At 35.5% G+C, this 15075-nt stretch overlaps 4 protein-coding genes across 15 annotated transcripts in view; 1 reads left to right on the plus strand and 3 right to left on the minus strand.

The window, feature by feature from the left end:
- Positions 1-3302, plus strand: part of LOC115236847 (GATOR complex protein MIOS) — a 5286-nt gene extending 1984 nt beyond the window's left edge. Inside the window, exons 6-16 of one of the 6 annotated variants that reach the window (XM_029809551.1) lie at positions 1-89; positions 192-373; positions 571-707; positions 788-901; positions 974-1337; positions 1426-1564; positions 1840-1978; positions 2061-2271; positions 2340-2554; positions 2747-2838; positions 3064-3302. In XM_029809551.1, the coding sequence (XP_029665411.1) occupies positions 1-89; positions 192-373; positions 571-707; positions 788-901; positions 974-1337; positions 1426-1564; positions 1840-1978; positions 2061-2271; positions 2340-2554; positions 2747-2828 (1672 nt within the window). In that variant the 3' untranslated portion in view covers positions 2829-2838; positions 3064-3302. Of the gene's footprint in view, positions 90-191; positions 374-570; positions 708-787; positions 902-973; positions 1338-1425; positions 1565-1839; positions 1996-2060; positions 2272-2339; positions 2555-2746; positions 2839-2897; positions 2914-3063 lie in introns of those variants that run through there. The other 5 variants (XM_029809553.1, XM_029809554.1, XM_029809552.1 and 2 more) reach the window with 5 other exon arrangements.
- LOC115236850 lies at positions 3290-4294 on the minus strand. Its single transcript, XM_029809564.1, has 3 exons — positions 3999-4294; positions 3485-3671; positions 3290-3406 (listed from the first exon to the last, which is right to left on the minus strand). Exons 1-3 carry the CDS (start codon positions 4077-4079, stop codon positions 3327-3329), a joined length of 348 nt encoding a protein of 115 aa, XP_029665424.1. The 5' UTR covers positions 4080-4294; the 3' UTR covers positions 3290-3326.
- A 129-nt stretch (positions 4295-4423) lies between these two features.
- On the minus strand, positions 4424-6577 carry LOC115236849 (RISC-loading complex subunit TARBP2-like). 2 transcript variants are annotated; one of them, XM_029809562.1, is made up of 3 exons: positions 6032-6575; positions 5445-5802; positions 4424-5325 (listed from the first exon to the last, which is right to left on the minus strand). In XM_029809562.1, the coding sequence occupies exons 2-3, from the start codon at positions 5793-5795 to the stop codon at positions 4606-4608; spliced, it is 1071 nt and encodes a 356-aa protein (XP_029665422.1). In that variant the 5' UTR covers positions 5796-5802; positions 6032-6575; the 3' UTR covers positions 4424-4605. The 2 variants fall into 2 exon arrangements, with proteins under 2 accessions (XP_029665422.1, XP_029665423.1); XM_029809563.1 differs by having other exon boundaries at positions 5445-6577.
- Positions 6578-8068: 1491 nt separating this feature from the next.
- On the minus strand, positions 8069-14855 carry LOC115236763 (ubiquitin-protein ligase E3A). 6 transcript variants are annotated; one of them, XM_029809434.1, is made up of 12 exons: positions 14448-14855; positions 12859-12994; positions 12587-12767; positions 12077-12442; positions 11585-11895; positions 11272-11478; positions 10890-11189; positions 10616-10816; positions 10086-10363; positions 9797-10013; positions 9478-9713; positions 8069-9398 (listed from the first exon to the last, which is right to left on the minus strand). In XM_029809434.1, exons 2-12 carry the CDS (start codon positions 12964-12966, stop codon positions 9278-9280), a joined length of 2526 nt encoding a protein of 841 aa, XP_029665294.1. In that variant the 5' UTR covers positions 12967-12994; positions 14448-14855; the 3' UTR covers positions 8069-9277. The 6 variants fall into 6 exon arrangements, with proteins under 6 accessions (XP_029665294.1, XP_029665293.1, XP_029665292.1 ...); XM_029809433.1 differs by having other exon boundaries at positions 14435-14855; XM_029809432.1 differs by having other exon boundaries at positions 14264-14855.
- Positions 14856-15075: the final 220 nt, after the last annotated feature.

Raw genomic sequence — 15075 nt, forward strand, 5'->3', positions numbered from 1 at the left:
AAGAGTGGTTTTGCCGCCGTGGCATAGTCCTATAAGCTTTTCATGGCATCTTACTGATGAGAATCGATTATTGGCGATATCGCTGCAAGGTATCTGACAATATATAATCTTATCTTATATTAGAATATAATTCTCGTATTTTACCGTAACGCAGTTACAATATTGTTTACTGGAGCATTTTGATTTTACAGGAGTAACCGATTACACTGTATGTGAGAGAATAACACTCAACTGGTCTGCTCGATCGTGTCTTATGTGGAATTATGCTTTTAAATCATTCAAATATATAAACAGCGAGGATAGCATTTATAAGGAATTGAATGATATCTCAGTTTTAACTAAAAGACGTGCTATGCTCGAATATGGCTTGCTTGTAAGTGGATAATACAAATGATGGAATATTATTAAACCTTGGGCATTGGCATAGATGTTTCTAACTAATATTAGCATCGAGAGTATTTAATATTAATTCTTCATCTTTTGCTTCAGATTCGTATTAGTCTCTTGTTTTTTTCTATCTTTGATTAGGTTCATTTTTTGGCATACTCTTATATGTGCATGTATTTGCAGACAGATTTAGCGCAAAATGGCGACATAGCCGAAAATGAAACTCTGAAGAATTTGTGGCAATGGTTATATCTGAGTCGCTCTTTAGTTGAAGACAACACTATTCAAAGCCCCGACAATAATCAATATCCTGGTGTGAGGTAAAATTACAATGTGCCATCAGCTAGAATATACGTGTATATTTAAATGTATATGTTTAATGCTTTCAATCTTTATACAGGACAATTTTGAAATTGGACAGTCAGCAAAACTTAGGTAATGGTTTCTTAAAGTCGGAAGTCATTCATCGTTCCTGGGCGGATATAGGTTCGAATTATGCAACAAAAATTTATAGGTGATGATTGTTTTATCTATATAAATATGCGAATATGTTTGTACATATCTAATGTAATTTTGATACTTGTAGATCCGCAGACAGAGAGAAGAGTCTTCATCTTTGCGGTTTGCGATTTGACAAGGAAACCAATACTGCATATGATAACACATATCTGGAGAAATTGGAAAGGGAAGGTGCATACGCGAAAGCAGCGGCATTCGCGGTATTTAATCTCTGCCTAAGACAGGCTATAGATATTTTAAATCGGGGTGCCAGCAAAAAACAAACGACCATTCTGAATATGGTAGCTATGGCATTATCGGGTTTCTCCGAGGAACGCACCACACTGTGGAGGGAATCTTGTCAGAAATCTAAATCTCAATTATCGGATCCTTATCTAAGAGCAACATTCGGTTTCTTGACAGCGGATAACGATTCCTATGAAAGTGTACTTGTAAGTATAATAAGTATAATAAATATGAAAATGTAGATCAAATTTTGACGAAAAATTAATTAGACGCTTAATAAACACGATATCGTAGAACGAAAATGGTATGGCTGTCGCAGATCGAATAGCATTTGCTCTTATATTTTTGTCTGATAATAAACTGTACGAATATTTGAAAAGATTGACTCAAAAGTTAATCGAAGAAGGAGATCTAGCAGGCTTCTTGCTTACAGGTGTGTGATTCAAATATGTTTTATATATATAATTATATAATATTGTTGCGTTCACGGGTTAATGTCTCGAGACACTTTCTATATTTTCATTATCACAAGATGCGCTCATGCTATTGAAAAAGCAACATTGTTAATATTAAAAAATAACAAAAATATACAACAGGAATATTTTAACAGAATTAATAGAGCTGCAGCAGAATCGTAATAATACAAGATGCAACAATATTAACTACACACACATATACATACATATTAATACATACATTGTGCTTCAGGGGCAAGTATGGAAAGTATACAATTATTGAATAAATATTTGGAGATCACATCGGATGTTCAGAGTTGTGCTCTAATTGCTATCAGAGCTTTTGCGCCCAAATTGCTTCAAGAAAATCAAGTTCAAGTGTGGATTACTAAGTATTAATTTTCTATCTGTAAATATTTATCGAATAATCGGCATTCTCTCCGATGTTGCATGTATTAATGGTTGCTGTTACAGTTACAGACATCTTTTGAATGCATGGAAATTATGGTTTCAAAGAGCTAGATTTGACATTGCTATGAGATCCTCGACACCACAAGAAAGACCACTGCAACAGATACACGTTTCTTGTAATTTCTGTGGTAAGAGTATATCTGCTTTCATGCAAGGATTGAGCAGGACAAGGGTTCCATTTGGCAGATTAGGCGGTACGCCTAATAAATTAAAGGTAGGTTTTTTTGTCTACACTTTTTGCGAGAAGAGTTTTTCTTTCCTCAATGTCCTTTTCAATCGTAGATGACGGCGTGCCCAAATTGCCGTAAACCTTTGCCACGTTGCGCGATATGTTTGATGCATATGGGCACTGTCAGTGGACTACAAACCGCCCCTAGTCCCGGTGGTAGTAGAAGCGAAGAATGCGATAGCAGGCTTACAGAATTCAATAGCTGGTTCACATGGTGCCTAACATGTAAACATGGTGGACACAGCGAGCACATTGCCCAGTGGTTTCGGTAAGAACACGCGATTACATTTATGTTAACTTGACAAGTCATAAAAATACATGTTTGAGTTATGTTAATGATATATAATCGGGAAAGAGAAGAGTACTGAAAAAAGAAAAAGAAATGTCCAAGATTTTACAAAGAAAAAAGAAAAGAAAAGGAAAAAAAAAGTTAATATCTATTAATTTCTTTTTGTTTTAGACAACATACCGAATGTCCAGTGACATCTTGCAACTGTCGCTGTTCGTCCTTAGATTATACACGTAATGCAACTGTGACATAAGGGTATGTATCTCTGGTAAATAAAATTTTTTTTAGTTATTCTTACTTAATGTTAATAATGTGTTTGTAGTTCTATTTTCAGTTTCAAAAAGAAAAGAAAAGGAAAAAAAAAAGTTAATATCTATTAATTTCTTTTTGTTTTAGACAACATACCGAATGTCCAGTGACATCTTGCAACTGTCGCTGTTCGTCCTTAGATTATACACGTAATGCAACTGTGACATAAGGGTATGTATCTCTGGTAAATAAAATTTTTTTTAGTTATTCTTACTTAATGTTAATAATGTGTTTGTAGTTCTATTTTCAGTTTCTGTTATGTTTATCAGATTTAGTTGGATCAATTTTATGTACAGACAAAGGACAGCGTGTCTAAATAATTTTCTTTATGGCATTTTCAGTTTTGTAAAACGGACATATGCCATAATAGGTAATAGAATGTAAAAAGTGTGCAACAGTAAACAATTTGCATATATTATCAATTTTATTATATTTGTTTGTATCAATTTTCACAAAACACTCCCTCTAATTGATTACCCACTGCGCAGCGCATATGCACCATGGTATTGTAGCCATTTACATCTATAGCAAATTTCAATTAAGAGCACAGTTGATACTTTTAGCGAAGAAAAAGCTAATGATGAGAAGTATTTTACTCACCAAAATCCTTCGTCATGCTTAGAGGAAACAATAGAAAGTTGTTGCAAGACATAGTAGACTTTGACTTCACAGTACCACGTACTTCCACGTAACCCGAGATATCTTCGTCGAGCGATTTTGGGAATGCCACATTGATTCGAGCATCATCCGTTGTTGTTATCTCTGCACTCTTACTATCCGAACTTTTCTGCAAATCGCATCAAACCGCGCGCGGTACACGCATATAATATATATTATCAAAATATAAATATTTATCAAATACGAAATTATTCTATAAAACATTAAAGAAATTAGTTAACTTGGATAAATTCTTCGGCATTTTCTAAAGATAAAATTACAAAAAGCGAGAGGATTAATATTTTGTTCAATTATAATCTATTAGACTATATTAATGACAATATTAATGTTTATTGCAAAAAGAAAAGCGATATTAATTATATTCGTAGTATAATTCGGATGCCGGTAAACATCATAACCTAACCTAACCTTAATTTAACTTGGAATATTTTCTTACTCCTGTGATTCTGCCAAGCACGATCGCTTCTTGCCCGACGCGTTGTGCTAATCGTTTACCCAAAATACGTATATCCGACATTTTTTCAAATTAATCGATGTATCTCTCGAGACTGAAACCTTGGAAAAATACACGATTATCATTTAACTGCATAAACGAAAAATCGAGAGAAGTTTGGCGCCAAAGGCATATTTCACTTGATATTGGCAACGTTCACGGTATCATTTCATCTTTGTTGTTCACCGAAAATTAAACAAAGACAGATGATGATTCTGAGCGTTGTAATCGGCAAGTGGAACGTGTCTCAAACGAATAGTCGAAAGCTGCGCATGCGCGTAAAGTTTGGACATTCAACTTGCATATTATATAAAATTAAAATGTGATGATGGAATCTCTATTATTTATTACAATAATCTTATATTTTGTAATTACTTTTATTTACAAAAAGTAAATAATTGAATAAAATATATAAATTTACAATTTCACAATCATTATATAATCTCAGAGCTATTACTTAAAAATATATAAATGTAACTAAAAGAAAATTGATATTTCTTATTTTTATCTGTTTGTTCATACGTGCTCTATTATTCTATACATATATACATTAAGAAATGTTTAAAAGTGCTAAAACAGTTACAATAATATTATACTTTGCCTGAATCTCTGCTTTATCTTTAGTTTCATCCATGCCAAATTGTGTAATAATAGGATTGGATGACAGGCGTAAGCATATTATATAGCCTTTCATTAAGCTAGGTAAAATAGTTTTTTCTATCTTGACTTCTAATGCTCTCACAATATCTTGTATGACTTCTTCTATTATATCTGCATGATTGGTGTATTTGTCCCGTACAGTTTGCATTTTTTCCCTCATATTAAAAGAAATTTTATTGGAATAAGTTTCTTCGAATAAATTATGAAGATCTTTGAGTAGAAAATCCTGCCTGGTCACTTTAAGCTCCTTATTGTTACATTTCATATACAACGTTTGTGCCTTCTTCGATAGGCTTGCAACTGGTAATGCTGGCTCGCTAATTATACATTCTGATATTCCTATACCTAGTTTTCGTATAGTATCCTCAAGCATTTTGTAATTTGTATTCTTATTTCCCTTCAATAAGTTATTTATATCAGGATGTAAATGTTGTAGTAACTTCTTTGCAGCTTCTTGTTTGGCAATCTTTTTACATTGTGCCGAACCTTTTTCACGTACAGATCCTATACTGGCTTCTATCGTAAAGATTCTCATATGAGGTGGTCCACTTTCATCGACAACTTCGTATAATATATCTTTGATCATTAACTTTTGTTGTACACAAAATTCCTGCATATAAAAAAGAAATTATATTATATTCTAATGATTAGCTATTGCATTATAATATCCCGGATATTATAGTGCAATAGCTAATCTATTAAATATCCAATAAGCAGATCAAACTTTACTTGTAGTAATCCAACATAGTTAACATTAGAGCTTGACAGAGCCTGAATTCTTGATGGTGATGTTGGCTCGCAGATTTTTGTCGGTGTAGAGATCTGTGCTTTGTTTGCGACTGGAGATAATACTGAAAGTTCATTTTCCTCGGTCAATAATGATAACATGTTTTCTGCAGCATTCTGCTTAGCGTCTTTTTTGGAATTTCCTACACCTTCAGCATTGAACTGTTTACATTCTACTCTGCATACAAATTGATCGTAAATCCCAACTTTCTTTACACCTGTATAATTATAAATAGGAACATATCCCTGCTTAACTGATAATTCTTGGAGTACGCTAATTGGTGATTTTGCCATCCTGAAACTAGGAAATGCAGAATGTATTGTTTAAAAAATTATATAAAAAAAGCAGAGCAAACATACACGGTTGTAGTCTTGTAGAAAAAAATTTTTACCTAAGGTTTCTGCTATTGTTTATACATATTTCTAATATAGTTGTACAATATTAGATATAGCATTACAATAATAATTAATATTTTAATAAGTTTTGTAGAACTATATAAAACTTACTCTCTTAATATAGAATTACTTACAAATTGACAACAAAATTGTATCCTAAAATCTTGATGAAAATTTGAAAATGGAGTAATGTTGTTATTTTATTTGTCACATATAGAAAATTACTTTTTCTTATGCGTGACGAATTATTCGACAGCTTTCTATTAACAGCTGTAGTTCTCTATTCAACTAATTAATTATTAACTTTTAATTAGTGATAATGCAATATCTCGTATAATATATAGATATAGTATTGTATTGTATGAAGTCAAGTCGCGGGACCAAATTGTCTGATGCAATTTCTCGAAGTCACTTGTTTGCGTATATGTTCGGAATCACAATTTATTCACAAGTAATGATAATAATAATGTCACATTCCGTATATATTTTTTTAATACGTTTATACCTTATTTTTGTTATATACGTTAATATAAGAAGTAATATGATAATATATATTCTAAGGGGTCAACGTCACCACACTTATATCTCAATAAAAAAAAAATATATATTCTAATGCCGGGGAAGTCATGTCATCATCATGTTATCAATTTCTAGACACTGGTACCATCTCTAGGCCCTAGGCCCCACTAGACCCCTAGGTTACATTTTTGGCTGCGTTCCAGGAGCACGCTTTTAGCGCTATGAGCATGCTTTGTCCTTGTTCAACTTTCCGTAAATAACAAAGATAGAACAACACTTTCAGCGCGTAGGCGTGCTTTCGGAACGCAGCCTTTGTGTTTATCGTGTGTTCTTTAGTTGAACTGGTAAGTGTCGGTCTACAATAGTGATTTAAGCTCTAAGCCTTAGGCCCAGTTCCACAACTTACTTTAACCGAAGTTTAACTCGTTAATGGAAAATTCACATTAGGGCCGGTATTCATAGTCCGTTCTTATATTCAAGATCGTCTTAAGTGTGGTCTTGGGTCGTCTTAAGATCTCATTCAACCGATGAAATGGCCGCTTAGCATCTTAAGATCGTACTTAAGACGATCTTGAATATAAGAACGGACTATGAATACCGGCCAAAGTGTCGGAAGGAAGTGAGAAAGAAATCGTAGTTGCCTCTCTCTTGTGAGTAACTACACATACAAGCATCGTGTCTGTAGTATACATACTTTTGTGTACACACACATGGCCGCGCATGCGCACTTTTGAGCAAAGTAACTCACAAGAGAGAGGCAACTATGATTTTCTTTCTTACTTCCTTCCGACATGTTTTTCTATCGGGAAACAAAGGCATTCTCTTTCCATTTATATATGTTCTAAGCGCTCAGTCCATTCTGTATGTCTATGGTTTCCACCGCCTAAATTTCGTGTCAATTCGCTGCCACTCCGACAAAGCTTGTAGATCGGAGTAGGAGTAAAATGAACGCAATCAGTCGTATTTCCATCGACTTAAATTTAGTCCTACGCCGCACTAAATGCGAATTAATACTTCGGTGGAAACTAGACCAGTGTCGATTTGTGCAGAAAACAGTTACACACGTTATAGAGCTGATCGCAATCTGAGGCCTGGACCTTGGACCTGGGGGTCGATCACGTAATTTCACATTTCACGTGAAACTTTTCCGCATGAACTTTTTCATTACTCATTTTTCATTACGCGAAAAGAAAGATCGCGATACGCGATCATATAGATCACATAAGTGCCGGTCTGCAATAGTGATTTAAGCTCTAAGCCTTAAGAAATTGACTAATCACAGTCGAGTATTCTCCTCATACTTGACTGTGATTAGTCAATTTCTTAAGGCTTAGAGCTTAAATCACTATTGTAGACCGGCACTAATGGGTATTTTTCAGCATGTTAAGGCTGTATTACACTAAAAATCACCGTCGCATTTTCAGTTGGTTTGGCTTAGTCTTTTTTTTATGTAAAATTGGGGAATAAGATTTACCTGATACCTGATCAGGGATCAGTTATGCCACAGCTCCTTGATCCACGATCCACTGCATTACAGAGCCCTGCGCTTTTCTCCTCCTGAGCTGAGGCGCGCACACACATGTACTCAAAATTATATAACTGATTTACAATTGACAAACGTAATTAATAATAAAAGATGAAAGTTTTGCTTCTTGTTTCAAGAGCTTTATTGTCACATGAATAACAATAAAACGACTGTCTGTCAGCCGTTAAAGAGAAAAAATGCCGCCTATTATAAACGTTTATACAAATTCAATTTCTATTTGATACTATACTTGATCATGACGCGCGTGATGCATGAGAAAAATGTTAGAAAGTGAAAGGAAATGTACATACAAAAGCGCCGTTATTTCACGCCTTACTTTACAAAAAAAAAGAAAAATTCCAGAGTGACATTAGCTCAATGTGTTTTTTGTAAAAGGGTTGTCTTCGGCTTTGCAGCATCAGATGCGTTCAGGAAGCTAAACGATTGTACATCTGTAAACGATTAACAACTTTATGATTATATTATATACAATTAAATCCCCTCTTGTTTGCATATGAAAATTATATTTATAAATACAAATCAATTTTACTCTTATCTGCGAGCCAAGTATTGTGCAATTTGTTAATATCATAAATACGTTAAATTAAATCTATTATAAAATCAATAAAGTTCAATGCTTTTAATTAAAATAATATATAAATTAAATCAGATTGACTTATGCTTAACGATTCACTATCTAAAAAAAAAAAGATAATGATTATTTTCTGTTTAGCTTGTCAGGAATGAGAGAAGAGTTCAACTCTGTAAACTAACCCTCATCATCTAATGAAATTATGTAACGGTTGCAACCGTCGAGTTTCCGAAACGCATCCTGTTTCTGTCGATTATGTCTTGCTAAAATTACATTTATTTATTTCTATAATGTGATTTCGCTTGGTTTTCCATATTTTTACACTCACATTCATCTTTTGCACTTCTTCTCTCAATCACTTCGAAATAGCTAATGAAATCAATCTTCATTATCTTTACTTTAATAGAAAAAGTACACAGTATGGTACAAGCGATTTCTTGCAATGATGCAAGAATAGTTGTGAAGCGTTTTTCAAGTTATATCTGTTTTGTACAAAGGACTCATTCTCTCTCTTTGATTCGTTGAAATTTTTTAGAATGTTAGGAGCCTTTTGTTGTTGATTCATATTACAACAAGTAATGTTTCCATGTTAAACGCACTGGCACAATTTGCAATTATTATGACAGATACTTCCAAATAGTATAGCTGCAATCAAAATGACAAAAGAGGAATCGAGTTTTATCGTGAACTTCGAATATATAATTCGAAAGACTGGGGAAGAAAGTGGGGCGATGTGCAGCATGCTCATAACATGCCAAAACCTTTTGAATAATTAATTGCTTTCAATAAGCGATCTTGCAGTTTCTCTATTGTACTGTAATCCGGTAATAATAAAACATTAAAGCACGTGTGCGCTATTGGCAATCTGAAAAATATACGTGTTAATTACATGCTAATAATATATAAATGAGAGACAAAATATAAAATAATTAACGTTACTTTACCTGTCGGAATCCGGACCATGTCTGGCAATGACCATTTTGAGCCTTGAAAGACCGCCGACCGGAACTCTATCGCTACCGGTGGTGAATTGAAGAAGCCTCCGTTGACTTTCAGGCGGTAGAGAATGCGCTACGCGCCAAAAGTTACGTACCGCTTCACTGTCAACAGTATAGCCGCCTTCGTACTCCGTAGCTGCTTCCAGCTCGGCGAAATCGAATATTTTGCTTCCGCAAACAAGCTGCGCGCGTATCAAATATATATCGTGAGAATAATCGTTCGATATAACGTTTACGCTATATCAACGATTGTACACGATTGTACCTGCTCAATCTCCTCCGGTCTGAAGAGTAATGCGAGCGGGCTCTCGTCTGTAACCATCTGGAAGCCACGTCTGAAGGCATTAAATTGTCTCTCCACGGATTTGTTGAGCAAAAAATCCGCATAAAGGTCGGCAAATTCCTTTTTATTTTCCTGCGTGACGTACAGTTCATCGCCATTTTCTTTGAGTTCGTGGAACGATAACGACCCAAATACGTCTCTATAAAATGAAGATATAATGAGAAGTGTTCACACTCGTGTGCATGATTCTCTCAACTATTTTAAAACATACCTGTATCCCACTCGGAAAGTTTGCATAAATGTCTCCGGCATATCATCTCCTGTATATTCCATTAATTCCTTCATTGTTCGATATAATGTTGGACTCCAATCCTCGAGATCCGCAAAAGCACCTTTTCTACCTAGCAGTTTTCTATAAACTACCATTGGAAAACGTACATCTAGAATTACATTGTTATAAATTGCTAAGCCAAGGACGATGCCTATTAACGTGAATTGTGCATCACTTTCAAACGACGTCGGATTGAACCATGTCATTTGTGTATCTTCCTGAAATATAGAGGTAATCATGTTTCACAGAATTAAATTATGACCACGAAAGGCGATTATATACGTTAGATCAGCGCAGCTATTATGTAATTTTCTATCATAAAGATAGAAAATATGCATAAAAAGTGAAAAATTTTATTATGGAAATTAATGATGAAATTGATCATTTTGTATGTTTTTGTCCTTGAAGGAAAATGCACACAATCTTTGAAAGAAAAAGAAATAAAAAAATTAATTTTTTAAAATTCTGACCTGGGTTGTAAACATGCCATAATCGGGATTGAAGATTTCCTCTACAACTAGTTGAAAAAATTCTTTAGATACACCGCCTTCGTCGACACCTTGCTCTCCCTCAAATTCGACAACCAATTGCTTCTTTAGATCGGATGGATTTTCCATCGCCACCATCTCCAATTCCACCAATGCATCATCTATCAAATGATCCCTCCTCACCTGTTTAAATAAAATATGTAATTCGTATACTGATATCTTTTATATGATTGATCATCTCATTGAATTAACAAACCTTTAATCTGAGATATGGATTAGTAGGTTGCCCAACAACGGTTTGTAAAAAACTCATACGTCGTTCACTGTACATCCTAATGCGATTATCATAATATAAACCCAAAGTTTTAGTGGCTGGTGTAAGAACAAAAGCATAATTCATAAAACTAAATTTCATCGGTTCTTCACTCTTATAATAAGCAAAATCCTTGTCCATCTCTATGGCATCGCTAAGCGGTTCATTGTAGAAATCAGTAAATGGTATGAATGGCTTACGTGCATCTAATGCGTTAATTCCTAATTCTGTCGCTAACGGATCCTGAAATAAACATTGTATGTTATAGAAAAGTGATGTAATAAATATACTGAGCTTTCTCTGAGAATATCGATAGAGATGATACCTGAGGAATTTGTCCTGATATCGCCGATCGTGACACAGTTTTGTCGCTACTTGCCGATTCGGCCTCATCGCCCAATATCAGCTCAGGAGGATCTAATTCTCCAGCCAGCATACTCGCGTAGTATAGAATTTTCATAACTTTCGTAGGTGCGGTAATAGTATCCGCATCTTGGACGCAATAATCGCGCGTGAACGATCCTCCTATTACCTGTAACATAGTATTAAATTTTTCAATACTATGAGAAGTAAATAAAGGGGTCGTTTTGAAATCGATTGGAATTAAATCAGCGCTCTATCAAAGTCGGGAGACGCACCTTGACAGTGATGAGTTCTTGAAGCGCCTGTAGAAGATTTGGAAGCCGTGATTTGCAGTGCTTGGCCCAAACACGCGCCAACTTAGCTTGAGCCACTACCGGTAAGCAACTCAATGCTTTACATAACATATGAAGGGCTAATTCCAAATATTCGCTATTTCCGAGCATCGGAATTTCAAAGACAATGAGAAATACATTTAACAAACTGTCCATACTGTCCCAGCGTACTATGCGAAATACTCTCAGATCTAATTCTATGTCATCTGCCAAAGTGACTAATGCGTTGACCAAAGCTGACTCGAACACTTCACCTAATTAAATTGAAATAGCATATATTTATCAATGACATTATATATTTAAAAGCAATGTCTTTATGTCATTAGTTATACCTTAATAGTTTAGAAAACATAAAGAAACATTTAACTTTATAAATAGTAATATATATAACAATTACATGTTAAATATATAAGGTAATATATTTTTTTTTCACACCTGGAAGTGACCAAAGTGCTTCAAAAGCTCTACGAACAGATGGTAAGTCAACACTAGTATCGTCATTATTAGGAACTGTAGGTGATGGATCACTGCTATCCTCTTCTTTATCCTCTCCTTGAAGAGATCGTACCGCTTCTTTGTTTAAATCTGCAGGTGGCCTTAATAAAGTATCTGGCGCTCGATCGAGAAGCGCCGCCAAAGGAGAATTACTTTTCTCAGTCTTTTGGAAGCTGAGACTTAATGCCTTTCCGGAAGAAAATACCTCTCCCAAAGTACGAATTAATAAAGAATATGAATCTTCCGCTTTACATTTTTCTATAATATCTAGAAGCTTAGCTTCTGTAAGATATGGCTCTTGTTTTCCTAGTAAGAAATCAAAATGTATTACAGTTACTTGCATCTGCAAAACATAATCTACAATTGTCATCTATTTTTGCATGTTGTCTTATAATTTGTAACTTTATCTTTGAAACAAAATTGAAGCTTCATTAAATCAACTTGAGATACCTTCATCGGAGCTTGTAGGATTAACGCTTTTTACAGGTAGACTCTTAGCCAACGACGTTTGCCCTGGCTCTATAGTAGTCCGAGCGACTTTACTGGGTTGTGTGCCGTCGCAAAGTCTTGCTTCTTGCGAAAATAATTGTATTGCTTGAGCAGCTGCTTGATTTGGAGTAAGATTAGTAACCTAGTATAAAAGCGAATAAAATACATAAGTAAAATATTATCCAATTCTTACAATTTACTGTAGCTGAACAAATAAATTTTGAAAATCATACTTTGCCACTCGAGGCACAATGCTGATTGTCACAATGAGGGTTTCCACATCCATCTGTAAGTTGGTAAAAGTACCGTTCAATGAGCTTTTTTGCAGCTGCGCGCTTCATGTCGCTGCAAGGGCTCTCTGCTCTTACCCTATAAACATGACAAAGTAAGATATATATAGAATATGTGCGAAGAAAGAATAGTTATGCCTATTTATGACAGCTATCCTTTTTTTTGCAAAATTTCTGAAGATACAACACTGAGCAAAAATATTCGTTATAAGATTGTACGTATCACAAAGTGAATGTTTATATACTAGAATTCTAATTTATCGTTAAAATGCTTAATTATTCTTGTCTATCCCTATCTCTATATAAATATAATCATTACATTTTATATCACACAATATTGCGAAAATGTCTATCAAAGAATCACGTGAATCTTTCTTTAACAAATGCGATATAAAAGTGCTAAACAAATTCGTTGAGAATTGTCAATTGTGTGAGGATTATATGTCATTGTACATATATGTAATTCCCCAAGTCGGATGATACAATGTCGTTGCACCAAAACAAAGCGCTAATAATAGATATCCTTGTGATTTCGCGATCTCATGATGAAGTTGGAATATTATGTCGCTCTGTCACACAAATCCCTCGCGCGCCTACAATCGAGTGACGATGAGTGAATGTTTATATACTAGAATTCTAATTTATCGTTAAAATGCTTAATTATTCTTGTCTATCCCCCCCTATCTATATAAATATAATCATTACATTTTATATCACACAATATTGCGAAAATGTCTATCAAAGAATCACGTGAATCTTTCTTTAACAAATGCGATATAAAAGTGCTAAACAAATTCGTTGAGAATTGTCAATTGTGTGAGGATTATATGTCATTGTACATATATGTAATTCCCCAAGTCGGATGATACAATGTCGTTGCACCAAAACAAAGCGCTAATAATAGATATCCTTGTGATTTCGCGATCTCATGATGAAGTTGGAATATTATGTCGCTCTGTCACACAAATCCCTCGCGCGCCTACAATCGAGTGACGATGAGAGTGAGTGAGAGTGAATGAATGAGAGAAAGAGAGCTCGCGTTAAAAAAAAATATAGATTTAAGATGGCAAAAACCTCCGCGCAATTTTTTTGAGCGTAAAATTTCGTGATCGATACAAATTTGACTTTGTGCACAAACGTCATCGCCGAGGAGAGAACCGTGCGTTTCCATATGACTTTTCGAATGAGTTTACTTTGTCGGAGACGCATGACGACGCATTATTTTAAAAGCGAGTTTGGCGAGCGACACTAAAGAACGCAACGACTCTCGTGACACCTGGAAACGTGATCTTCTCCAGGGTCCCCCTGACTCTTGGCGCTCATAGACCGTAAATCGTCGAAATTTTGCCTGTTTACTCGGCGATCGTGACAGAAAGTTGAATCTTGCCACCGTGCTTGTCACCACACACTCCGCGCAACAATATATATGTATATATGTATATATCGCTGTTGTACACGATTACAAATCCTCGCTATTTAACTCGGCGGCGCACTATATTTTTATAATCTCTCCACACACACAAATTTTTCACCGTGTCCAAACGATCTCCAAACGGTTCCCCTCACTTTTCGCACGTCGGAGTCGGAGAGACGAAGGTGGGAGGTTGTTAAAGATCTGCCAAGAGCTAAAGGCGATAGGGAAACATAGAGGAATGAAAATGGGAGCGAGCGAGCGCAAAGACAGGACAGAGAGAGGACATATAGATGGAACTACGAGCGAGAGAAAGAGTCCAAGAGATGAATTTGTCCTCGCGTAGGAGGTACTCCGAGAATCCGGAGCGTTTTAGAGGTTAGGAAAATCGACGGTTCGCGAATCTCGTGCGGGTACACGCGGGGATCGACGCGACTCGACAGGCTCGCGGGATAAGAGAACACGCGCGAGAAACAAGCCTGCCTTTGCCTGTCTTTCTTTCTTCCTTTTTTTTTTTTTCTGCCTACTGACGTCTACCGTTTGCAATCGGCACCAACGGGGCCACGAGTTATCGCGCACGGCTCTCGACTAAGGGTGCGTTCGAAAATCCTCCCCCTCCTCGTAGAATAGAGTAGCTTTGAATTGACCAATCAGGACAAAAGTAGAAAAGATTTCTTCGTCCTGATTGGTCAATTTAAGCTACTTTACCCTACGAGGAGGATTTTCGAATGCACCCTAATCGCGATCGT

The sequence above is a fragment of the Formica exsecta genome, unplaced genomic scaffold, assembly GCF_003651465.1.
Source record: "Formica exsecta isolate Colony F162 unplaced genomic scaffold, ASM365146v1 scaffold26, whole genome shotgun sequence".
NCBI lineage: Eukaryota > Metazoa > Arthropoda > Insecta > Hymenoptera > Formicidae > Formica > Formica exsecta.